Raw genomic sequence first — 26,101 nt, forward strand, 5'->3', positions numbered from 1 at the left:
GGAGAGATGGAAAGCCCCCAGGGGACTCACAGGCTACAGAGCAGATGACTTGTAAACAGTTAAGGACACTGTAAAATAAACCAAAAGCAGAGTTTTATAGAAAAACAAGTAATGAGTAATTTTTACTTGTTGGGCAGTTGGTGTGGCTCCACGGCGGTGTTATTTGAGCTGAGCTGTGAAGACTGAGTAGATTTTGGCTGCTCTCTGGGGGATGGGGGTTAGCAGGGTGCTCCAGGCTGGGTGAGTAATATAAATAAAGGTTCAGAGTTGAGAAAGTAGAATGGAAAATAATGGGTTGTAACTAAAGTATAGGGTGAGTGGGGGCATGTGGAGGAAAACAAGACTGCAGAGCTGGTGTGACCAGCATGGAGGGTCCACGGCTGCTGAGGTGCCCTTGGCTTTGTTCAGGACGATCTTGATCTGGCCAGAGTTCCCCTCTCACATCCCCACACCCACAGGACGTCCCAACCCGCTTCCCTCTGTTCGAGGGGCCTCAGAGGTATCAGGGATGGCTGAATTGCAAGATCCCCGTGGATGAGGATTCAGCTGAGCGCATCTGTGCTCCAGGACCATCCTCCACGTTTTCCCCAGTCTCCTCCACTCCCTGGCCCTCGCGATGGAAGGTTCCTTTCCCTCCCAGTATCAAAGGAGCTGACAGCAAGCTGAAACACCTTTAGCTAAGTTAGAGGATGGGACCCCTTGGGTGAGATGAGCACCCCAGGAGGAGCCCCTTACTCCTGCAGGTGCTGTGGGCTCAGTCCAGAAGCCTGGGAAGCAGACACTGGGTTTCGGTCCCCACTTGCCGCTTGGCTGGTCACCTTTGAGGCAGGCACATCCTGCACAGCGATGCCAGGCAGCTCCGCCCACAGTGGGCAGGCCCCTGCCCCTCCGTCTCTTCTCTTCACGTCTCCTAACATGTCTTGTCCAGTCTCTTGGGTGGGAAAACAGGCCAGCATGCCTGGCGCAACCTTTCCTTGCACCCACGTGAATGGTTTTTGTAGAATCTCTGTCTCGGCTTCATCACAGACCAGGAAGGAAGATGGCTCTTGGAGAACAAGTGAGACGGGGAGGGAAACACATCTAGAAATTTCAGGTTAACACTTTAGATCTAACCCAACCCTGATGGTACGGAGTGAGAGCAGGGAGCTCATTGAATAACATGCTAAGGCATTATTCAGACACTGATGAACCAATGAGGTTTTTAGAACGGACAGACGTGCTTCAATATCTGTCTGTCTTTGATAAAGACCCAGATCACTGTGGACGGTGACGGATGTTAACTAGATTCGCAGGGTGATTCTTCTGCAATCTATACAAATGTGAATCACTGTGATGTACACTTGAAACTAATTTCAAGTGTAACAGCATGTCGATTATACCTCGATAATTAAAAAAAGAGCCTGATCAAATAGTTTCCCCTCTCCAAATTCTCCCCTAACTTCCGATTTCAGGTTCCTTCTTCTGAATCCCCTAACACTTTGTCTATCCCTCTCCGTGAAACTCAAGTCAGGCTGTGTGATGGTTTTGCTTTGTGGGTCTGTCTGCCTCATCGCTAGATTTGGTCCATGAGGGTGAGGATGACGCGCTCCCGTCTTTACATCGCCTGATGTCTCCCCGTTGTCCGGAGACAGTAACTGGCTCTTAAATAAATGAATGAATGTCAACGTGAGAGTAGGTTAGTGACCACATCTGTTTTGTTCGCCATGGCATACGCAGCGGTAGCATCATGCTTAGTTCTCTCAACTGTAAAATGTGTTGCTAAGCTACATGATCTTAGGGGGTACTAAGCAAATATTTCTGGATGGAGGGAAGGAAAGGATGCATAAAAGTATGTTCAGGAAAACAAAGGCAAAAGAGCGGAAGCAAGGACACCAGTTAGGGTAGTTCCCTGGCGGTCCAGGGCTCAGGAGTCGGCACTTTCACTACCAGGGCCTGGGTTTCATCGCTGGTTGGGGAACTGGGATCCTGTGTGCCTCGGACGGCAACAGCAACAGAAACAAAGAAGGACACCGGTTAGGAGGTGACTGCAGCCGGAGAGGTGAGCAGACGGGGTGAAGGGATGATGAAGTATGAGGGAGGGACAGGCATGCCTTCTGCTTCCAGAAAGGCCCCTGAACTCACGCCATCTCTCTTCTCCTATCAGCCCCTATAAATTATGGGAAATATATACATTTTAAAGATAGAACTGGGGCTTCCCTGGTGGTGCAGTGGTTAAGAATCCACCTGCCAATGCAGGGGACACGGGGTCAAGCCTTTGTCCCAGAAGATCCCACATGCCGCGGAGCAGCTAAGCCGTTGCGCTACAACTACTGAGTCTGCGCTCTAGAGCCTGCGAGCCACAAGTACTGAGCCCGCAAGCCACAACTACTGAGCCCACGAGCCACAACTACTGAAGCCCGCACGCCCTAGAGTCCATGCTCTGCAACAAGAGAAGCCACCGCAATGAGAAGCCCACGCACTGCAGCAAAGAGTAGCCCCCGCTCTCTGTAATTAGAGAAAGCCTGTGTGCAGCAACAAAGACCCAACGCAGCCAAAAATACATAAATTTATTAAAAAAAAAAAGATAGAACTGAGGCCGTAATGGCCTCTGAAAGCAAGAAGGAGATCTTTGTGGACCAGAAATTATGGAAAATCCCCGAGAAAATGAAAGCAGTTAAGACTGAAGAGGGAAAACCCAAAACAGAGGCTTCTTTGAAAAAACAAGGCAAAGTGCTTTCCTAAAAGGGTGGGAGAGGTATAGATTCTGCAGGAGCTCTGTGGTGGGAGCAGCCACACTGTTAAATAAATACAAGAATAAAATGGGTGTTAAATATGTAAGTATAACCACTGGTGAAGGAGAAATATAATACATAATCTCAGATTCAGCAGAGAAGAAAAAAGGGACCCTAGAAAGCATGATCAACCTAACAAAATGGAAAAGAGAGAAACAAAAAGAATTCATGACAATAGAAAAGACAAAATGGCAAGGATTATTAAGCTCATTTAAGAAAGAGAATTTCGGGCTTCCCTGGTGGCACAGTGGTTAAGAATCTGCCTGCCAATGCAGGGGACACGGGTTTGAGCTCTGGTCCGGGAAGATCCCACATGCCGCGGAGCAACTAAGCCCCTGTGCCACAACTACTGAGCCTGTACTCTAGAGCCTGCGAGCCACAACTACTGAGCCCACGTGTCACAACTACTGAAGCCCACGTGCCTAGAGCCCATGCTCCGCAACAAGAGAAACCACTGCAATGAGAAGCCCGAGCACCGCAAGGAAGAGTAGCCCCCCCTCGCAGCAACTAGAGGAAGCCTGCACGCAGCAACAAAGACCCAATGCAGCCAAAAATAAATAAATAAATAAAATTTAAAAAAAAAAAGAAAGAGAATTTCAAAAGTGGGTATGAACCATCTTCCACATCTTGGGCCCTGGAGCCCTGGTAAGGCTCTGGAGAAGAGCGTTCCCGGACCCAGAAGATAGGAGTAGGAATAAGTAAACCTTTCTGCAGGGTAGGCTGCTGACGTGACTCACAATTCAAAAGTGCGTCCTCTCTGGTCCAGCAATTCCACTTCCCTCATTTATTCCAAAGACAGACAAGGTCATGTGTGCCCTTTTCAGTTTATGTGATACAACCAATCCATCAAAAGTATAACTATGGTACATCAGTACTGTGGAACCCTAGGCTGCCGTTAAAAAATGGGACGTGCCCATGTGTAGTAAATAGTGAAAAGATATAACACATGTAACATATGAGCAACATATTTGTAGTTCAAAACAAGGTTCTACAACAGAACCTACAGTCCAAGCCTCCCGACACAAAACTGTGTGTGAACAGCAAGCTAGCTATTATGGTGGCTTCAGCTTTTTAAAAATATATATATCTTTCTATATTGCTTATTTTATCTATATGAATGTGTATTAACTCTATAATGAAACAAAAAAGTAGAGCTGTTTTCATTTTGGACAAAAATTTTTAAAGTCACTAAACTCCCAGGTGAAAACCCAAGAAATCAATTCTCTGTATTTACTGCATAAAGAACAGACCTTTTTTGTGGCCTTTCTCTGAGTTTCTTAAAATTTATTTTATTGAAGTATAGCTGATTTACAATGTTGGGTTAGTTTCTGCTGTATAGCAAAGTGATTCAGGTATACACATCTATACATTCTCTTCCATTATGGTTTATCACAGGATATGGAATATAGTCCCCTGTGCTCTACAGTAGGGCCTTGTTGTTTATGCATTCTCTATATAAATGGCCTTTCTCCTATGGTTTTTCTGCATGGCCTCAGGATTTCTAGATTGAGATTTTACATCTAAAAGAAGAAACAAAAAAAAATAAAAAAAAATAAAAGAAGAAACAATAAGGAAATAAAATATTTGACTATGACTTGATTTCTCCATTAATAAAAGGATGAAATTTGCTTTGTCAATCAATATGTAGAATATCTTCTAAGATCTATGCATAATAAAAGTAACAATTACCATGTAGGCATGTGACACGTAAGTCTTCATCAGATGGTAATAAGTGTCCTGTCTCTTTCCCACATGCAGATGTATCAGAACATGGATGGCCATGTTTCGGAACGTCCTTCTGTTTACCAGAACAGGCGACCTTACAGCAGAGCGGTGGACTCAGGGCTACCCTCTCCACGGGCTCACATTGACGATTCCTAGAGAAACCATTTAGTCTTTAAGGACATCATCCCCCCGCCTACCTTAAACAGGCTGTAGATTACCAAAACAAGATTAATTTCATCACTAAATGAAAATATATTCTCAACTGCTGCTTTGCTGGACTTTTCTCTAGAAGCTCTCTGTATTTACTCTCGTTTCCAAAGGGACTTTTGTAAAATCCAGTCATTCTTTGCACAAGGCAAGAAGAGCTGATAATTAACTTTATCGGAGCATCTACCTACATCCACAGGCCTTCCCAGTCTGGCTTGAGTGAAAATTGTGTACCTGAAGTATAGTATATTCTTGTAAATACATAAGACAAAAGCATTTTGCTAAGGAGAAGCTAATATGATTTTTTAAATCTATGTTTTAAAATAATATGTAACTTTTCCAGCTATTTAGTGATATATTTTATGAATGGAAATAAAATTTCTACTATAGAAATGTTCGTTATTGAATTGTTTACATGGTAGATTTAGGGTGAGACTTAACTGGAGTCATGAACCTACTGAAACCATGTCAGATGTTTTGTTTGTGCCTGTGTGTATTTCTCCTATGGTGATGGCTAATTCCTCTGTCATATTTTTGAAAGGCTCCATGACTCCTGCCCCCAGACTGTGTGAAGAACAGCCGACGTTCATGAACTTTACAAAAAAAGGTGTCATACACTGTGTAGACTTCCAGAGCCTACTTTCATTAAAAAAAAAACAAAAAAAAACAACCAACATTATGCTAAGATTCACTCATGATATTACACGGAGCTGTGAATATACAATTACTACTATTTATTCATTTTCACATGATATTTGAAGTTTTAGGGGTTGGGCGGTGTAATGGGTTCACAGGTGTTCCTCACTGTATTATTATTATTTTTTTAAAATTAATTAATTAATTAATTTTTTGGCCGTGCCGTGAGGCATGTGGGATCTTAGTTCCCCGACCTGGGATCGAACCCGTGCCCCCTGTATCGGAAGCACGGAGTCTTAACCACTGGACCACCAGGGAAGTCCCCCTCATGGTATTATACTTAATAACATAATTTTTGTACGTACCAAATATATTTAAAAGGCAATATTTTCTTAGGAGGGATGGCATTTATTTTATTTTTAAAATTTATTTTATTGAAGTATAGTTGATTTACAATGTTGTGTTAATTTCTGCTGTACAGCGAAGTGATTCAGTTATATATACACATTCTTTTTCATATTCTTTTCCATTATGGCTTATCACAAGATATTGAATATAGTTCCCTGTGCTCTACAGTAGGACCTTGTTTATCCATTCTCTACATAATGGTTTGCATCTGCTAATCCCAAAGTCCCAATCCAAGGAAGGATGGCATTTAAGATCCTCTCAGGGGAGCAGATAGGGAGGGAAGGATTGGGTGTTTCGGATTAGCAGATGCAAACTATTATGTAGAGAATGGATGAACAATAAGGTCCTACTGTAGAGCACAGGGAACTATATTTAATATCCTGTGATAAACCATCATGGAAGAGAACATGAAAAAGTATGTGTGTGTATATATATATATGTGTGTGTGTGTATGTGTGTGTATGTGTTGTGTATGTGTGTGCATGTGTGTATGTGTGTGCATGTGTGTATGTGTGTATATGTGTGTGTGTATGTGTCTGTGTGTCTGTGTGTCTGTGTGTCTGTGTGTGTGTGTGTAACTGAGTCACTTCGCTGTACAGCAGAAACTGGCACAGCATTGTAAATCAACTACACTTCAATAAAATCCAAACAAATAAATAAATAAAAACCTCCTAAGGGAAAATGAAACTAGACCCTTTTAAACCCAGCTCTTTCAACAGGTTTAGTTTGGGTCAAGTTGTGTCCCTGACATAACTACACATTTTAAAAAGGTGTCAGAACACAATTTACAAGCTCGGATCTTAGAGAAGCGTTGCTGCTACCGCCTGGACAGCCCCTGCCGCCGAGCCCTTGTAGGAATCTTGCCAGTAGGTGGCGCCCTGGGACCACTGTTTTCATGACCGAGCCAGACTCCAGGACTCCAGCCTGCCCCTGGACAGACAAATTGTAAGAAGCAGAATTAAAGAAAAGGCCAGTCAGTTGATTAGAAGGAAAAATAACCCTCTATGCAGACAACATCAATTCATTTATTCACCAACCGTGGGAATGATAGTGCATTTTATGTGCATTATTTACACATTCCCGACCGTAATGGAGCAGCCTGGGGTCAGATTCTTTCCGAGGACCTGGTATTTATTCTACACGGTGCATTCATCTGTGCAGGGAATGCGCTTCGGAGCTGCTTCTTGGAGCACCTTCTCTGCTTAATGTTATCTGAGCCTGGACTGGCTTCCTATACTGAAAACAAAGACTGTTTCCTAGAGATTCTCAGAATTAAGAAAAACACCCTGAGGGGCTGGCCTGCAGCAGGGAGATACCTGGGTGACCTCTTATCACAGCTGCAGCCCTTCTTCTCCCACCACCGCCGCTTGTGTTCCTTCCTGATCGAGCTTCTCTCTCTTCAGCTCTTCATGAAGGACCTTCTCAGAAACAGATTTGTCTGAACTCGCCTGCCAGGCCGACTGTCGGTTTTGTCAAACATAAACGACGTATCAGAATTCACATTTGCCAGTGTCTGTGCCCCAATCACCATCAGCAACAGAAAAAAAAGGAGGAGCTCTTATCACCTAAAAAAAACACATCTTTTTAGCTCCTGGAGACCCAACGTGTATTAAATTTCAAATTAAAGAGGCAGAAAAGTCTTTGATGATGTTTTTTGCACTAAAATATACATAATATAAAATTTATCACTTTAGCCACCTTATAAATTGATGTATAGTTGATTTACAATGTGTTTGTTAGTTTCAGGTGTACAGCAAAATGATTTGGTCAGTTATATATATGTATATCTATTCTTTTCCAGACTCTTTACCGTTACAGGTTATTACAAGGTATTGACTGTAGTCCCCTGTGCTGTGAGTAGGTCTTCGTTATCTGTTTTACATGGAGTAGCGTGTACACATCTTGGCCATGTTTCAGTGTGCAGCTCAGTGGCATTAAGCACACTCACAGTGTTGTGCAACTGTCACCACCATCCAGCTCCAGAACGTTCTCGTCTTCTCCAACTGAAACTGTCCCCATTAGATACTAACTCCCTATTTCCTCTCCCCCCTCCCCCAGCCCCTGGCAGCCCATCCTGCTTTCTGCTTCTCTGAATTTGGCTACTCTCGGTACTTCCTATAAGTGGCATCGTGCAGGATATGTCTCTTTGTAACATAATGTCCTCAAGGTTCGCTTGGATGAATTCTTTATATTGTGCTGATTTGTTGATGACACACTATATTCCAGAGCTGTGCTGAAGGCTTCACGTGGATTTTCTCATTTAACAAATTGTGAGGTGGGAGCTTGTTCTGTGGCAGTTTAACGGTGAAACGGAGACGTAAGCCTAAGAAGGATTAAGTCACTTACTTAGATCCGCGGAGACACTAAATGCAGGTCTGACCCGTCACCCATGCTGGCCACCTCCTCACCATCTTACCGTCCACTTCGGCCCTCTGGCCTCCTTCTGCCAGGACTTCATCTTGCTTTAGCTCAGTCCTCAGCCAATGAAATGAGTCTGGTAACAGCAAGATCACACGAGTTCCAACTCCCAGTTTGCTTCAAATTAAAAATGCATGTCTAGGGACTTCCCTGGTGGCGCAGTGGTTAAGAATCCTCCTGCCAATGCAGGGGACACAGGTTTGAGCCCTGGTCCGGGAAGATCCCACATGCCGCGGAGCAACTAAGCCCGTGCGCCACAACTACTGAGCCTGAGCTCTAGAGCCCACGAGCCACAGCAGCTGAGCCCATGTGCCACAACTACTGAAGCCTGCAGCGCTTAGAGCCCGTGCTCTGCAACAAGAAGCCTGCACACTGCAACTAGAGGAAGTCCACGCACAGCAGCGAAGACACAACACGGCCAAAAATAGATAAATTAATTAATTTTAAAAATGCATGTGTAGGAAAGCAATTTGTCTTCCCGGTATCTTATTGAGAAAACTTCTGAATAAGCTCTGCTTGTGAAAAGTTAAGGGCTATAGTTGAAGGGAGCAGATACTTGAAATGTTTCACCTAAAAAGCTAAATAAAAATTTGACTGTGCCTATTTAAGAATTTTCTCTATGTACTGCTAAAGGCCTCTTAAAAGAAAAATTATAATGAAGTCTGATATAATATATTCGGCAGCCAAAACATAAGAATCATAGCTTGTATGGTTAAACACAAATTACGAGGCTACAACTCTATATCAATTAACGTAAGAAAACAATAGCTTTATTGATGCATGATTCATATGCCATATAATTTGCCTGTTGATAGTGTATGATTCAGTAACTTAACTTTTTTTTTTTTTTTTTTTGCGGTACGTGGGCCCCTCACTGCCGTGGCCCCTCCCGCCGCGGAGCACAGGCTCCGGACGCGCAGCCTCAATGGCCATGTCCCACAGGCCCAGCCGCTCCGCGGCACGCGGGATTCTCCCGGACCGGGGCACGAACCCGCGTCCCCTGCATGGACAGGCGGACTCCCAACCACCGCGCCACCAGGGAAGCCCAGTAACTTAACTTTTTGCTTGGTTTGCTTGGATGGAAATTGCCTGACCTCTGACCACCTTACATTTCTTTGACTGGGGAAGAGTCAAACAGGGTTAATTGAGCCCCAGAGTGCTTCAGTGGCCTGGCTTGCCAGGTTCCACATCAGGAATTTTTAGTTAGGGTTTTTTTTTGCTGGATGTTGCTTCTATATCCAGGACTATTTAATACCTTAACCTTCTGTGTCTTAAAGGTTCCTCTGTTAGTAGTGGGCTACTTGGAGTTCCTACTGTTATGCAATAGATAACACAGAATAAAAGGTTAGGCTCCTGGTCTCCTGTCAGTGGCAAGGCCCTTCCCACCCTGGTATCAGCATTTCCATGAGCAGAGGAGTTTCCACTTGCAAATGCAGATGTCTATCTCTCCTGCAGCTCTCAGAGGAACTGAGAACCGCCAGGCTCCAGGCCCAGGCTGGAGCGCCTTGGGTGAGGGAGACGGTCCACATGCAGAATAAGAGGAGAAGGTAGGTAAGGGTCGCACAAAGAGGGAGGGGACGCAGAGCAGTGGAGCCGGGACCCCTTCTCCCTCGGTTTCTGCTCTGCCATCTGTTCCCACTCAACTGCTCATCCGAGAGCCCGGGACCAGGGGCGGAATAAGGCTGAGGGGGAGGGGCTAGACAGACCTCGCCTTCTCTTCCCCACGGTTCTGTTCTGAATTGCGATGCTGCATGGTCAGCGCTGGAATGAACCGAGGCTGAGGGAGCTGGTGGAGGGAGAAGGGGAAGAAGTGGATATTGGCTGTTAACTGGGTCTGCGGAAACCTGCAGGGAGAAAGGGCTGTGTTGATTCTGGTGGCAGAAGGGAGAACAGGAGGACACTCTGTAGCTGGTCCATTGCAGAGATCGTACACAATGTTATATTGGCTGACACCTCTGCAGTGTTTTGTAACAGGAGCACTTTGGTACATTAATTCATTTCATCTTTGTAAAAATCCCATGAGGTCAATACTCTTTTGAGCCCCGTGTTACAGACAAAGAAATTGAGGTGCAGAAAAGTTCGATAACTTGACAAATGCCAGTGGGTAGGTGGCAGAGCCTGGACCAGCGCTCTCCCGGGTCCATGTCCTCCACACTGGGCTCTTTGCCCGAAACTGCAAACACACTACAGGATCCAGTGTGTTTTCACATACCTATGTGAGGTATACGATGTGCAAGTGTTAATCTGATATCTATACCTTTTTTCATATTTGAAGACATGGCCTGTAGTGGTGGTACTTCTGGCCCCCTTTGAAAAGCGAATTTCATCAACTTCTTTTCTGTCAGTCCTTCAATCATGACCCTTTGGCCCAGGCAGTCAGGGTGAGACCTGGGATGGGAAACGTCACAGAGTTAGGACAAAATCTGTGGCTGCTGATAGATTGTCACCTGCCTCTCACAGAGTGTGCGGGCCAATGTGACTGATCTATTAATGCTAATGTGGTTGCCCTCTCATTGAATTTTTTTTCTTTTTTTTTTTTAATTGGAGTATAATTGCTCTACAATGGTGTGTTAGTTTCTGCTTTATAACAAAGTGCATCAGCCATACACATACATACATCCCCATGTCCCCTCCCTCTTGCGTGTCCCTCCCACCCTCCCTATCCCACCCCTCTAGGTGGTCACAAAGCACCGAGCTGATCTCCCTGTACTATGAGGCTGCTTCCCACTAGCTATCTATTTTACGTTTGGTAGTGGATATATGCCCATGCCACTCTCTCACTTCGTCCCAGCTTACCCTTCCCCCTCCCCGTGTCCTCAAATCCATTTTCTACCTCTGTGTCTTTATTCCTGTCCTGCCCCTAGTTTCTTCAGAACCATTTTTTTTTAAGATTTCATATATATGTGTTAGCATACGGTATTTGTTTTTTCTCTTTCTGACTTAACTTCACTCTGTATGACAGACTCTAGGTCCATCCACCTCACTACAAATAACTCAATTTCGTTTCTCTTTATGGCTGAGTAATATTCCATTGTATATATGTGCCACATCTTCTTTATCCATTCACCTGTCGATGGACACTTAGGTTGCTTCCATGTCCTGGCTATTGTAAATCCTCTCATTGAATTTTGATTCAGATGAAAGCCAATGTGGAGTTAGCATGACTTTTGGAAATATGTTTGCATTTTCAGTTCTACAGGGAAAGAGCAGCAATATCTTTATATTTTAAAATTCTGACCCCCCCTTTCCTTTGACTTTATCTTCCACAGTATTTTTTAATTTTATTTTTTTAATTGAAGTGTAGTTAATTTACAATGTTGTGTTGGTTTCAGGTGTACAGCAAAGTTATTCAGTTACATGTATATATCTATTCTTTTTCATATTCTTTTCCATGATGGTTTGTCACAAGATATTGAATATAGTTCCCTGTGCTCTACAGTAGGACCTTGTTGTTTATCCCATTCTATATATAATAGTTTACATCTTCTGACCCCAAACACCCAGTTTTTCCTTCCTCCACCCCCTGCGCCTTGGCAACCACAAATATCTATGTTCTCTATGTCTTCTTCCACAGGATTTTTGTTTTGAGTATACATAAAAGGTATCAGGGTGAGAAATTTAATCTATGTGGTCATCTGGTCAACTAATTCACCCCACGGTGTTTATTACATGCCTCCTGAGGTCTCGGTTCTTGGCACCCAGGACACAAGCAAACCAGACACACTGTCTCCAGGCTCGTAGAATTCACTGTGGCTGAGAGGTGATACGAAAATAAATAGAATAAGCAAGGGGATTTCAGATAAGGATAGATATATTCAGGAAGAAAATAACACATAACAGTGTCTGGGCGACAACTGAGAATGGGGCAGAATGATTCCTTAGACACTGCTTCTTGTTGAGTGAGAGTTTATTAGATACTTATTGTGTGAAGCATTTGAAATGCAGAGAAAGAGTAAAACATACTACCTGTTCTCCACAGCAGTAGCAACAAGACGGGACATGGAATTTCCAGCGGGTCGACTTGTGACCTGCCTGGGTTACCAGGGAAAACTTCCCTGGGACAACATTGACATGAAAATGCTAATGGCACAAAAAGTCTATCGAGCTTGAGCACTGTGAGTGTATATGGCCCCTGCCGGCTTCGATGGTGGGAAGAGTTTGGTTGGATAGCCTTACCCCTTTACAAGACCTCTGCTCCCTGGATTAGACCTTAAGCCTGTGTTTGTTGATTGCACAAGTACTCTGGATCGGCTTCTCCCAGAGGCATTTAAAACATGCCAAGCTGGTGTTGCATAAAAAACAAGCCTATGCATTCAGCAAATATAACTCGGCGAGCAGAGACGCGTCTCTCACTCACCCGGAGGGGAGCCCAGGTCCTGCTGCCGCCAGTGGAACACAGGCGATGGACATTGAGAAGGTCAACTCCATGGACTTTGGAGAATTTGTGGATGTGTTTGGGAGTGTCACCGAGAGATGTCCTCTGATTGCCCCCGCCGTGTTCGGTCCCAGCGCCCATTCTCTGACTTGGAAGATTTAGAGCAGCACTTTTTTGCCTTTACTGATGCTCTTCCACAGTCAGGTAAGGCTTTGGTGTTAGACACTGAGATTCTCAACAGAGGGATTTCAGATATGCTTATCAAAAAAAATTGGGGGGGGCGGTCATGTGGCATTTTTTTAGTTTTTAATTTAAAATTTTTAATAGTTTTTAAAGGTTACTTTCCATTTTATTAGAGAATATTGGCTGTGTTCCCCGTGTTGTACACTACATCCTTGATCCTATCTTACCCCCAATAGTTTGTACCTACCCCACTCACCCTATATTCCCCTCCCACAATGGTAACCACTAGTTTGTTCTCTGACCTGTGAGTCGGTTTCTTTTTTGTTATCAAAATAATTTTAGATATTTGAGCCCAGTTGCTTATCACTGGTATATATATTTAGCTCTCTTTGCTGTAAGGGTCAGTAAGTTCCTTCAGACTCTGAGAATCAAGTCTTTGCAGTGTTAAGCGGAAACTGGAGTGAAAGAACGTTCGTTGGCTCAGGGAACATGGCTGTTAAATACTAAAGCTACGGGGTTACCAGGAAAGAGGGACAGGCAGTGGCCTCCTCAGGCCTCGCAGCGGCTCAGGGGCCAAAGGTCAGGCTGGGGGCCCACCCTCTCGGCCGTGTGTTCGCTTTGGGAATGTCCTGTATGCAACAGAGAAGACAGCTCCATATCAGGCTATCTCAGCAGCCCAGGGGAAAGAGCAAACGGCTGACATTTTTACCAGCAAGGGCCGGTTTGGACCAGATGGCGGAAGAAAGTAAACTGCCTCAGATCAGCAACTCCCTGGGGGAGTGAGGGGGGGAAAAGACAAAAATCTGAAGGACTCCCTCTGCAGAAAGGGAAAGACATTGCTGCTGTCCTTTGGGTAGAGAGAGAAAAGGAGGCACTTGTGGGTGTGGAGTGGGGAGATGAGGAAGTTTAGGGTCAGGCCAACCCCAGGTGACTCAGAAGGGCACACGGCCTCGTTCAGAGGCCGGATGTTAGGAGCCGAGGCTGCCTCCTAGGCTGTCTTCACGGTCCTTGAAGAAGCCTGGATGGGCTGAGGGGACCTCGAGGGGACGGGCTGCCTTCACAGAGGGGCTTCCACAGGGATCTGGGCTGAGAGAGAAGCAATGTCTCTTCTTTTCCAAACACTCCTCACCTGTGCGCCCAGGGTTTGGACACCCGGCATGGTTTCTAGTTGTCAGGGGATTCTCCCAAATAAGGAACTCATTTTAATTCACTGTAGGCACATATAGGATGAGGGGAGGCTAGGGGGATAAAATCAAGCTGACAGGAAAGTGGGCACCCTGTTGATCCTCACCCACTTCTCAGGGCCTCTCTGAAGCCGAACCCTCAGCTGCCCCATTGGCCTCAGACACTAGGGAACCTCTGAATCCTGACCAGTGTCAGAATCCCACACCACCCCGAGGAGAGGATGTTGGGACTTGATAAAGGTTTGCTGAGTGAATGAATGAAATTGTTCTTAAGAGGATTTTGAAAGATGATCAATCTTGGTATTACCCCTTCCCCACACATTTTAACTGGGGTGACTTTAGTGGCAGGTCAGTGGGACAAAATAACTGGAGGGAGTTTGGACCACCTGGGTGTTTGTTTGCGTCTACACTTGACACAGGTCTTTGGTGGGACCTCCCTGCTGGTCGAGCCCGCTTCTCAGCCCTAGGCTGGCGTCCCCACTTGCCTCAGGCAGCTGGGAGCACAGTCTGTCTCTAATCACCTTGCCCCGTATCTAATCACCTTCATGGCATTAGACAGATGACACTAGCAGTAGAAATAATAATAACAACCACTAAACTGCATTTAACCCTTACTCTTGCTGTTTCAGTCACCTTTCCAAACACCTCGCATTTAACTCATTTAATCCTCATAATAATCCTATAAAACAAGGATTATCATTATTATCCCCCTTTTACAGATAAGAAAACTCAGGCACAGAGAGATTAAGTAACTTGATCAAGGACACAGCTAGAAAGTGGCAGAACTGGGATTCAAACCCTGAAGCTCAACCCAACAGCTTTTGAAGGATTTTCCAGAGAATCAAAAGCAAAATCTAGAAACAGTTTCTAGGGGTTGTATTTATTCATTCACTGAGTTATTCAATTAACATTAATGCTTGATGTCCCAGACTTTTTTTTGCTTTTTACTTTTTATCCTTTTTTTTCCCAGCCCCCGGCCACGCTGCGAGGCTTGTGGGATCCCAGTTCTCCAACCAGGGATTGAACCGCGGCCATGGCAGCGAAAGCGCCAAACCCTAACCACTAGAACACCAGGATACTCTCTGGTGTTTTAAAGAATCAAGCAAAATGGGATTCACTGCATAGTCTAGCTTTACTCCTGGAATAGTAAGCAACAAACTGGGTGTAATAGAGTCTTTGAATCCTAAAACTAAAAGGGACCTTAAAGAGATATTCAGGATATGATGATCTAACTGGTCAGGGACTTGTTTTAGATGATCCAAGAGAACCCTCTACCATTAAAAGAAAACTGGAAATCCTTTCTAGAGGAAGCTAAAGTCGACAATCCATTTAGGAGACGCTATGATGATTATCGACCAGTAGGTGGCAGTCCAGGACTAATATTTAGCTCCAGCACTGCTTGGCAAAGTACCCTTTCAAGCCAATCAATTCCTAATTCCCAAGCCAGAGGAATGGCATAGTAAAGGGAAGAAAGTACACACACACACACACACACACACGGCTAATGACGAACCGATGCAATACTGATTTGTGTTAAAAATCAAAGAGCAAATAACACTCTCATAACGGAGTTAATCATGCACCTCTTTGTGGCATTTCAGAATTGCAGTAATGCCATAATTCGTTATTTAATACTTATTTCAGAACACAGTTGTTGGAAGAATCAAAGAGTCGGATACTAATAATTTCCTTAAATGTAGGCTATAAGGTATTTAGATGAGGCTATCAAAATGTGTTTGTTCGCTCAAAGAATACATAACACTCCTTCCCCAGAGTGATGTGTCAGTCAGTAAACACTTACTGAACGGCTGCTATGCTCGAGGAATTGTCGCAGGCACTGGGGATAGAGCCTTGAACAAGACAAGTCCCCGCCTTCAGTGAGCTTACATTCTAGTGAAGTGACACAGGATTAACATAAATTAATAAGATCATTTCAATTCTAGAAACTATTAGAAGAAAATTTGTAATAGGGTGGAAAATGTGTAATAAAAGAGGTCTTTCTTAGGAAGTGATATTTGAGTTTAAAACCAAAAGTTGAGAGGGAAGCTGTGGAAGATCTAGGACAAGGCCTCCCTGACACAAGGAACTTGAGACTTTTGACATTTGGGGGCACGGAAAGACCAAGGTGGTTGGAGAATGGTGGAGAGTGGAGGGACAGGAGGAAAGAGGGGTCAGTCAGAGGGACCGTGGTAGCAGTAAAAGTGAGAGGTGATGGTCGGGTGAACTAGGGTTGGAGCAGGAGAGATGAAGAGATGGGGCTGGATTCTCAGGATAGATTTTAGTTAGAGCCAACAGGTGTTTTTGATGGATTTGTTGGGGGAAGGCAGGTCAGAAACAAAGAGAAATTAAGGATAAGTCCTCCGTTTTTAATCTGAGCAACTGAGTGGGTGGTGCTCTGTTTTCTACAATTAGAGGTTCGGAATTGAGAGGACAGGATGGAGGATGGGAGCTTGGTAGGTCTGAGATGCCTAGTCATCACCCAGATTAAAATATTGAGTGTCCAGTTGGCTCATAACAAAGGGACTCAGTGGAAAGCTGTGGACTGGACTAGATCTGGGTGTCGTGAGAGAACTGATGGCAGTTAAAGCTATGGGACTAGATGAGAATACCTGGGGCATCCGTGTGAATGCAGAAGGGAAGAGATGTGAGTACTGAGTCCTGGGGTACTTCGGTGTTAGTGGTCTGGCAGAGCAAGGACCAGTGACGAGAGTAGGTAAGCGATGGTCATCTTCCAAGGAGAGAGGGCCAACCATGTGACGTGCTCCCAAGAGGCTGAGAGAGGAGAGGACAGAGCGCTGGTCACTGGCCTGAGCAAGCCGTGGGGCTGGAAGCTTGATGGGGTGAAGGGAGGCGAGGAAGTGGAGATGCTGAGGAGACAGTTCCTTCAAGGAGTTTTGCTGTAAGAAAGAGCAGGGACGCAGGGAGGAACTAGAGGAACAACGGGGAATCAAGGGAGGGTTTTACTTTTGTTTATGGAGTGAGTGGCTCTAGGGAGTGTTTGTGCGCTGATCAGGACAAGGCAGTGGTGGGACCGATGTTTGAAATTGTAACCTTTGAGAGGGAAGGAGGGGCTGGCTCCAGGAACACAAGTGGAGCGATTGGTCCAGACGATCCATTGCACCAGGAGGGAGAACACACCAGTTGGTACAGTGTGGGGATCCTGGCGGACCGTGATAGGCTTCCAGGCCAACCATCTACGCTTCAGTGGCCGCCACTGTCTGCCCTGTTCTCTCCTGTTGAAGCAAGGAGTGTCCGCTCTGTGCCGGGAACTCTTCGAGGTGCAAAGATTCATGGTTTGTGGTCACAGCAAATAACGCATGTCCACACCTGCATCTCCAGACGTGGCACACCAATGGCAGAGGCAGTACCGTCTCAGACTTTAGGAGGGACCAAAAAAAAGGCAGCACTGAGAGACCGTGAAGCACGGGCCACTGACCAAACCCGGCTAGGCTTAGGCTTTCCAGGTGGAAGGACCACAGGACTGAGGCAGCGAGGTGGCAAGTACCCAGGTGCGGTCTCCAGCCTCCTACTAGGGTTTAAGGCCACGGCTGGGAGTGCCTGGGGGATGCAGCGCTGGGAGGGAACCAGGGCTGTGCCGCAGGCCAGTGCGGCTGTGCCAGTGCCCTCCTGGGCAGGACTCAGGGGTCAGTGATTTGGGGCAATAAAGATGGAGTCTTTGGCTGAATGAGGTCAGGTTCTATTTCTGCGGAGCTACCACTCCCTGCCTGACTCCCACCATCTCCTTTTATCTGCAGCTGAGGGCTGTGTGTGTGTGTGTCTGTCTGTAAATCCTCTTTTCTAGTCTCTTTTCTTCTTCTCTTGGCTTTGTCTTCTCAGCCTCCTTTCTTTCCTCTTCCCCCTCTTCTCCCTCAAACAGTGGAAAACACATGCTTAATCCTGGGCAAACATTAACCCCAGGTGACGTTTTCAAGAGGGGAGACAAGCCCAGCCGAGTGAGAAGCGGGGTGCCAGGGCCGGGGTGCTGGCGGCCCTGCCCCACGCTGGAAAGGAGGGTCTGGTAGGGGCGGCCAGGGGACAGACCCCACCCCTGCCGGGCCCTCCGGTGGATAACCGCATCCTCCACGCTGGAGCTGGGCCTCTGCAGAGTAAGAAACGAGGAAGGGAAGCCGAGAGAGGGAGGCCTGTGAGAAGGCGGGGTCTCGGGCCCCTCACCTCCTCACCTCCAGGCGTCTTTGAAAATCTGAATAAGTAAGGAGGAGGCGCGGGGCGGGCCTGCGGTTCTGGCCTAGGAGCCGCCCAGGACTCGCCTGCCCAGGACCCCGCCGCCGCCCATTTTCGCGGTCCCGGCTGGGTGGGTTCGGATCGGATTCGGGTGCCGCTTGGCCTCAGGCCTGGGAAGCAGCCCGGCACAGCCACCTCCCGGCCCAGGGCTGGGGGCCCCCAAGGCAGGGAATTTATCACCTACATTTTCGCACCCCCCCGGATCCGCTGGACGTGGGAAGTGGGAAGCAACCACTTCACCTTTGCAGTGCCCCAGGGACAGGGCCCAGGAGAGGGGTTCTAAAACGGTGGTGTTACAGAGATGAGATTATTGGTGACATGAGTTTCGTTTTCAACTCCCCTTAACCTTGAGGGGGCAGCCAGTGCCCCGAAGCCAGTGGTTTTGAGCCCAGGATCCTGGGCGGGCAGCTCCTGGCTCAGTGACCTTGGAAAGGTCACCTACCCCTTTCTGAGTCTCCCTTGAATCCTCTCTTCAGTGTAGATGTTCCCCCCCCCAGTTCTCCCACCTCTCAGGACATTGGTCCACGATTAGATGGCACAATCTCAATCGTCCTTTAACTGTGCAGAAACTGTAAGATTTAAGCAGGGGAAGTTTATACCATAATTAAAGGGAGGGTTAATGATCTCCTTTTCTAGTGGAGCCCCAAGCCTGTCCCTAGCCCCAGGGTCAGATGCTTCCAGCCACATCGCAGCCCAGTTACACTGAGTTTACTAGGACACATAATATGGCTGTTTATTGAACATTTGCTAGCATTAGGTGCTGTTTGGGTAAATGAATTGTCTCTAATCCTCACCACTACTCAGCAAGTCAGGTATCATCAGCCCCCCTGTACAGATCCGGCTCCCTGCTTACCATACCTGAGACCTTGCCCAGCCCCAAGAATTCCAATTCTCTCTTCAGAGAGCTAAGCAAAATGATTGACCGGGACTCAGGAAAACCCCGGTGGATTAGGACTTGAAATCCCAGGTATCACACCAGGGGTTTCCAGTTTTAGGCCAATGTTAGGAGAAGCTCTCTTCCGAGGAAATGTTATTCTCTGAAAGCTCTTTGAGATTTACAGTGGGAGAAGGGAAATGAGCCTCAGAAACGGTGCGTGGTGAGTGGGTGCTATTTTCCTAAAAGGAGGAAAGCCCCTTTCATTCAAAGGGCCGTAGAATTCGGCTGGAAATGGGTTTCTTTGCAGTTAATCCTCTGCAAAGCTCTTTGGATGCCTGATTCCAGAATCCCAGAACTCACACTTAGGGTCACAATTCCTGGGCATTTATTCGCCAAGCCCCACGGACGTTACTCCCATGGACCGTCCCCGCCCTTCTCCTTTGGAACAGAGCGAAACCCATTCCGTGGCTTTGGCAGGAAGTCTTCAGGCCCTTGTGTCCGGCCCTCTGCGACATCAAAGCCCCCCTGAGAGCAAAGGACTTTGAAAAGATACGAAACGCTCGGGCTTCCTTATCGCGTCCCTGCTCCCTCCCGAGCAAGTCGTAAATTCCGAGCCTCTGCGGCCTCTCCCCAACGCTCTTCTCGCTCCAAGGTCTCAAAGGACAAACTTGTCACTTACCGCCCCGCCCCTGGGTCCTGGCCGAGGCCGATTGAAGCGGGGATGGAGGGGCGCGAGGTTTGGGATGGGCTGGAGGGACGGGTGCGGGGGGGCCCCCCGAGGGCCCCCCGAGCCTCCTGACACCCCTAGTTGCCCCTCCTCACGTCCTGGGACCCTGCTTCCCTCGGAAACCCCTCGGGGCGCAGTAGCGCGCTCCCGCCGCGTGTCTGTGCTTCTCCGCAGGCCAGGAGGGCGTCCTGCGCTGCCACCCGGACCTGGCGGGCCGCGAGCTGCAGCGGGGCGAGCTCAGCGCCGAGTCGCAGCGGGAGCAGAGCGCCGCGGGCCACACGAGCCTGGGCGCGGCCGAGCGGCTCTGGCTGGCCGAGCTCAACGCGCAGTACCGCGCGCGCTCCGGCTTCCCCTTTGCGCTCGCCGCGCGCCTCAGCGACCGGGCTGCGGTGCCCCGCGAGCGGGCGCGCCGGCTGCACTGCCCACCCACGCAGGAGCTGAACTCCGCACTGGGCGAAGTGAAGAAGATCGGCCGCCGGCGTCTCGCCGACCTCCTCGGGAGCCACGCCACCGAATCGTAGCGGCTGCGCCAGCCAGCGACCCGGGACGCACGTCGTGACGCGCGAGGGCCGCGGGCGCGCGCGCTGCGCTTGGAACAGCGTCCACACCCGCGCACAAAGGCCGGGGAGAACCGAGGCAGTCTTACGAATAATAAGCCCTTTTGTCCACCTACCCGCATGCTCACGCTTTGCCAAAATAGATAGTTGCGTGCTTTTCGGCCCCCGCTCCCCGCGCCGCTCCCGATTTATCCAGCTCACTGCTCCAATTCTTCACTCCCTTAGCGGCCCGCTGACACCAGCTTTTGCGGATTCCAGAGCGCTAATCGAGCTCTCTCCGGCTCCCCACCCTCTCCTGCCAAACCCCAGGCGCAAAGCAAAACGAACGGAAAAGGAAGCTTTTATTCCGCAGCGGTTTGTCTGTTTCTTTTTTCTTCTCCCACCTTAGTTGCTGCACGCGATATTTACATGTGAGTGGAAGCGCCTCTCTGGCTCTGGGACACGAACGGGAGCCAGAGCTGGGAGAGCAAAGCGCCGGGGAAGCAGCGTGCGCGGGGACGGTGGGCAGGAGAGAGCCCCGCAGGGGCCGGTATTGCGGAGGCGCCCCGTGGAGCAGAGAAGGCTGGGAGCGGGGCTCTCTAGGATGGACGGGCCTGAAGGTCAGGGCCAGCGGCCTCCCGTCTCTCCCGGGGGTGGGCCCAGGAGAGCTGTTTTGTCAGAGTCCCTGGAAACCATAAGTCATTAAACATAATTTTTAAAATAATTGAATAACACTCATTGAGTAGTGCTGGATATCCGCATCCCCCCCATGAAGATGGGACCCTATAGCACTGATAATGCGGTTGATGAGGGAAGATCTGTGTCCATAGAAAGCTTTCTGGCCAAAGGAGGCCAGACTGGGCAGCTCTGCACTGGTGGCCAGAAAGTCCACTCACATAGGAGGAGCCCACCACGTTTCTCTCCCACCCCCCCAGCCAGACAGCCATTTGCACTGGAAGGTCTAACGAACCCCGACAAATACTCTGTAGGCTTCTGTTGGCAAAGGAGAAACAAGCCATACCATCCTCCTCACCGCAGACGGGGTAAGACGTGGAGGCAGAGCTGGCCCTTTTGAAGACAAGAACCTCCATTAGTGACCAGCCCAGGTCTGAGGGACACAGCAGCAAGAAAACCTTTCCATAAAAAGTGGTGTGGCCGCACCCTTGGTTGGGGGCTGAATTCCACAGAGAGAAGCCACTGTGGTAGGACAGGGATTTTAATCACGGAAACCCACTCCCCTTTGCCATCTTACAGACGTTGCCCGCTAGTGGTGAGGGTGAAGGCCAGAGGCTGGTGGTCAGCGTGGTAGGTAGGGGAGCCAGGAAGTGAGCTGTGACCCCACCGAACCTGTAGAACAACTCCAGGGCCTCCCCTGCCAAGGGCGGGCGGGTGCCAGAGCGCTCTGGATGTAGGAGCACCAGGTGCACATCACAAAGGACCTGGAGGCAAAGTTGGGGCCCTTGGGCCTGGGGCTAGACGCTGACCTCCCTCCAGCCAGGGTGACTTGGGGGCTTTCCTGACACATGCAAGAAACCTGCTGCTTGGCGAAGAGGGTTTTCTGGTCCAGGATACAAGCGCCAAGGGCTGGGCCTGAGACTGAGAATAATACACTATATTGAAGGTACCTTGCCCAGCCCTGGGGTGAGTCCAGCTCTCAGACAGATGGAGCCAAAATGCAGAGTCTGAGCTCTTTATGTGAATATGCTCAAGCTAAGATAGGCAGGGCTCCCCAAGGCAAGATTCTCAGCCGTATTTTTAGAACGAGAGGGGATGTGATCTGGCCCTCTCAAGGCACGATCTGTGTCTCCAGTTACACAGTTACCTTTCAAGGGCTCAAAGCTTGTCGGTGAAATTGTTTATTTCTGCAGGAGGGGATCCGGGTGGGGGAAGATGCTAGATCCGCCCCTTCAAAGGATCTGGGGGAGAAGGGGGAGTGCCTCTTCCAAAGCCCCGAGCGCTCGCAGCCGCGCGGGCGGGAGGGCGCGGGACGCAGACGTGGGCGCCGGCGGGGAAGACCCTGGCAAAAGCCCCCGGGGGCTGCTGCTTTCTTCTCGGCAGGAGCAGAGAGGCCAGGCCGGCCCTCCTGCAGGCGGGTAACCTGAGGCTGCCGAGGTTTGGCAGGGCAGTTTGTTTCCTGCCACATCTTTGCTCAAACAGTGACTCGTCCTGGGCTTGTGCCGGCCTCGGAGACGTCTTCTGGTTTCCGCGCTCCGGTGCGCAGGACGCGGGAGACAAACCCCGACGAGCGGGGACCGCGACCGCGGACTCGGACCTCAGCGTGCGCGCCAGCCTGGGCGGCGGGGTGGCCCGGAGCGCGCCCAGAGATGTCGGGGGAGGGGGCGCAGAAGCGGTGGTGTGGATTCCAGGGTGAATAATTAATACTTTTACTTACTAATTCGTTATGAAAGCACGAAGGCAACTCTAAGAAAATCTGGAGAGCAAGGAGCTGATTTCAGCTCCTTTCAACCCCTCCACGCAGGCTGCCTTCCGAGATGGGGGGCTGCTTCGCCGACTTTCACTCCCCCTTAAAATGTCCGGGCCAGCCGGCGAGCAGGGGGCGCCCCCCGGCGAGCATCCCCGCTGGGAATTCCCGAGCTCAGCCCCACTCACCTATGTTACCGGGTAACTGAATGGGGGCCTCCTTTTCATCACCCAGACAGGTACGCTTTAGGGTCTAGGTGTCCAAAGATGTGCACGGACACGGGTGCGGGAAGAAAGACAACCCAATTCTTGGCATAACCTTTCGTCATTTTAAATTTGACACGTTGCCAGAGTTCAGCCACAGGATACGGGTTCCGATTCAAAAATAAAGACGAGCTCTTTTTCAGAAAGTATTTACTGTGGGACTGGAGTGGATGGATACCTTCGTTGGCAGTTGGAGAAAAATCTGGATGGAATCAATGGAAAACTCACCATTCAATAAACGAATAAACCGCAGTTAGCAGGTGTCTGTGAAAGGGAGAAATAAATAGGACGCCGAAAGCAAGCAGTCAGAGGTGTCACAACAGCTGAACCTGGTTGTTCTGCGACTCTTTGGTGTGAGTGGTGGGGAGTTTGGGTTCCGGCAAGGAGGCCAGTTGGTTTGGGGTTTAGAAGGCAGTGTTTCTAGGGTGGCACCAGCAGCCCTGTAGTAATTTACATCTTTACAGAGTGCTCTGAGTTACAAAGAGTGCCCCTATAGTAGCTCACTTAAGGGTCGTGACTGGGACAGCTAGCTGTGTGGCCTTGGGAACGTCACCCAACCTCTCTGGGCCTCAGAGTTCTCCTTTGTAAAATGGAAGGGCTACAGACACTAAGTCCTCTGTCCCCCCTCTTGGGAGAGTAACTTCCCAATGGGCTCAGTGACTCAAGGAGAGCTGAACCTTTATCTGAGCCACTTCCTTTAGCCACGTAAAACCTACTGCGTAGGGGCTCCTAGGAACATATTTTCATATGACAAACAAAGGTCACTCTAGGCACGAGACATTGGGGAGTGAACAAACGGTAACTCCACGTCAAAGCCACGTGAGACCATTTAGGTGTTGCTGGCCTGGGGGCCTCTCCTCCCCAGCATCAGGGTTTCCCTCTGGGGTGAGATCCCAAGTGCTCTGTCTCAGGGCTCTAAATCATGCTCTGTGCTCCTGCATCACACAGAAGTAGAGTGTGTTACACAACACCCACACTGTGTCCATAGACTGATTCTAGGGGGGGAAAGAAAAAAAAAAAGGAAGAGAATGTGCAACCACCACGTATTCACATAACTTTCAGCCAGTGAGCAAAACCAGATTTCTGCACCCAAATATCAGCCCCTTTCCTGAGGCTTTTTATTTTCCAAACCTCCTCGCTTTGAGGAGAGGAAAAAAAATGTGTTCCTTGCATGAGAAAGCTTGCTGTTTTCTCCTCTCTCCTGCACCCTGAGTGTTAAAACTCTAGTCCACCAATAACCGGCCACAATTTCAGGGACTTTTCCTCCGGTAGAGAGACTCAGTTTGCTTGGGGGAAAACATTCTTGACTCCACTGGGTGGAAACACATCTGCTCCTGTGAATGAAGCCCGGACAGCTGTGGGCAGCTGCGGCCCCTCCCTGCTGTTCAGGACGAACATGTTTGGCTCCTTTGTGACCTGACGGGGCTGAGCAGGCAGTGGACTCTGGGGAGGCCTACAGAAAGGACACTGTGATGGATTTCCTTCCCAGAGATGTTAGCCGAGCGGGCTGTGGCGTGGCAGGGCAGGGTGTGTTGGGGTCAAACCACCCATTATAGAGCCTTCCTTTGTGTGAGGGGGTTGCCCACTGAGTGCGATGGCCCAAGAACTCCCTGACTCCAAATTAAGTGGAGATTGAGTCGTTTTTCCACATCAGTGTAGACTGCCAAGGTGAACAATTTCGTCAGACAACACTCTCTTCCTTCTCACTCTTCCTTAATGATCCTGGGAATTCAGGTCAGTGCCGGGTGAAGGCTTCCTGTGTGGGGGAGGAGAGGCAGTCTGCAAGGGCTGCGTTATTTGGATAATTTCCTGGACCTAAAAGGGGCTTCAGAAAGTAGGCTTGCATGCTAAGGTGGATACAGACAGCCTACCCCATCAGGGTTACAAGGGTCACGGGTGCCCCAGTTCCAGAAGCCACACATATGGGGAAAAGCAGGGTCCCCCAAGCTGGAGCAAACACTGGGGACCTTTGAGCAGGGAGAGAGCCCTGTCAATGATCTGTGGATTCAAGGAGTGTCTCATCTGCCCGGAGGAGCAGCCCGCCCCTTCCGGTGCCTCCTGCCCCCGCCCCCCTCGGTGCCCCTGCCCTTGCCAGCGGCCGGGCTCCTGGAAGCTCCGACCCTCTCCGAGGAATGTGGAGGGGCCGCTACACTGTCAGTAACAAAGGGACGGCCTCTTGATAACCCGAGTGGCGGCTGCCCCTGGAGTCTTCCGGACCCTTTATTTACCTGGGTCTCTTTCCCCCCACCCTCTCCTGCCCTAAATAGGCTGCTCAGGCTCTGGCTCCGTGGGGTCACAGCTTCAGCCCCAGCTCAACCCCACCCCCGAGCGTCCCAAATAAGTTTGCCTCTCTCCAGAGCAATTCACTGAAGCTGCTCTGGAAACGGAGGTACGGGCTGGAACAGCGCCCTGAGCAGTGGAGTTGGGGACGACCGTCCAAGGTGGTTCTCAGCTCGGGCCAAAAGGCTCTGAGAAAGCTACCACGCTCCTTGGGTCTCCACTGGGGGACCTGCTGCCGGTGGCACCTGCATCCTTCCAGGCCCCCACCCCTGCACCCCGAGGCTGGAGGAGCTGCCTCCCCTCCCCCATCTAGAGCAGGTTTCCAGAGGATAGGCACGTCACAAAGAGCTGTCAGAGGCTAAGCCGTGGGGATGAAAAGACACGCTGGCTCCCTTCCCATCAGCCACCTTCCACCCCTCTCTGACTGCTCCCACCACCCTGCCCCTGCAGGGACATAGATGGGTCCTCTCCTGGCTGAGAGGGCAACCCAGAGGTGAGGGGACATTTCCACTCCAAGGAGCTTTTCCAAGGACATTGTTGTTGCCTCCTTTTCCCTCACACACAGCCCAGGGCCCAGGACCATGGGTGGGACCATGCTACTGCCATGGGGGCCCATTTTTCCATGAAGGAAACCAATCAGTGTCCTTTCTCCAGCCCTCACACCCCACACCCCCAAGTGAGTGGGCCTCACTGAGATCTGGCCAGCTCCAGGGTCTAGCGTGACCCCTGGGGACAGATCAACCCTGGCCGCTCCCAAAGCATTTGGGCAGGCAGGCCAGAGCCCTTTCTCCAGGGCAGAGCACAGAGACACAGCTGGAAAACCGGGACAATTAGCCAGCGGCCGGCG

General features: G+C 49.2%; 2 protein-coding genes across 2 annotated transcripts in view; both read left to right on the plus strand.

The window, feature by feature from the left end:
* Positions 1-5,324, plus strand: part of FLT3 (fms related receptor tyrosine kinase 3) — a 76,461-nt gene extending 71,137 nt beyond the window's left edge. The window contains exon 24 of the mRNA XM_022574542.3: positions 4,530-5,324. Coding sequence (XP_022430250.1) covers positions 4,530-4,652 — 123 coding nt within the window. The 3' untranslated portion in view covers positions 4,653-5,324. The remainder of the gene's footprint in view (positions 1-4,529) is intronic.
* Positions 5,325-11,449: 6,125 nt separating this feature from the next.
* Positions 11,450-21,352, plus strand: URAD (ureidoimidazoline (2-oxo-4-hydroxy-4-carboxy-5-) decarboxylase). The gene is given in 3 exon segments (XM_022574541.2): positions 11,450-12,666; positions 12,669-12,744; positions 19,928-21,352. Coding segments are annotated over 3 exon segments (522 nt in total). The 5' UTR covers positions 11,450-12,567; the 3' UTR covers positions 20,275-21,352.
* Positions 21,353-26,101: the final 4,749 nt, after the last annotated feature.

The sequence above is a fragment of the Delphinapterus leucas genome, chromosome 18 (assembly GCF_059928025.1).
Source record: "Delphinapterus leucas isolate spDelLeu-1000000601 "Yukka" chromosome 18, BTC_Dleu_Yukka2, whole genome shotgun sequence".
Lineage (NCBI taxonomy): Eukaryota > Metazoa > Chordata > Mammalia > Artiodactyla > Monodontidae > Delphinapterus > Delphinapterus leucas.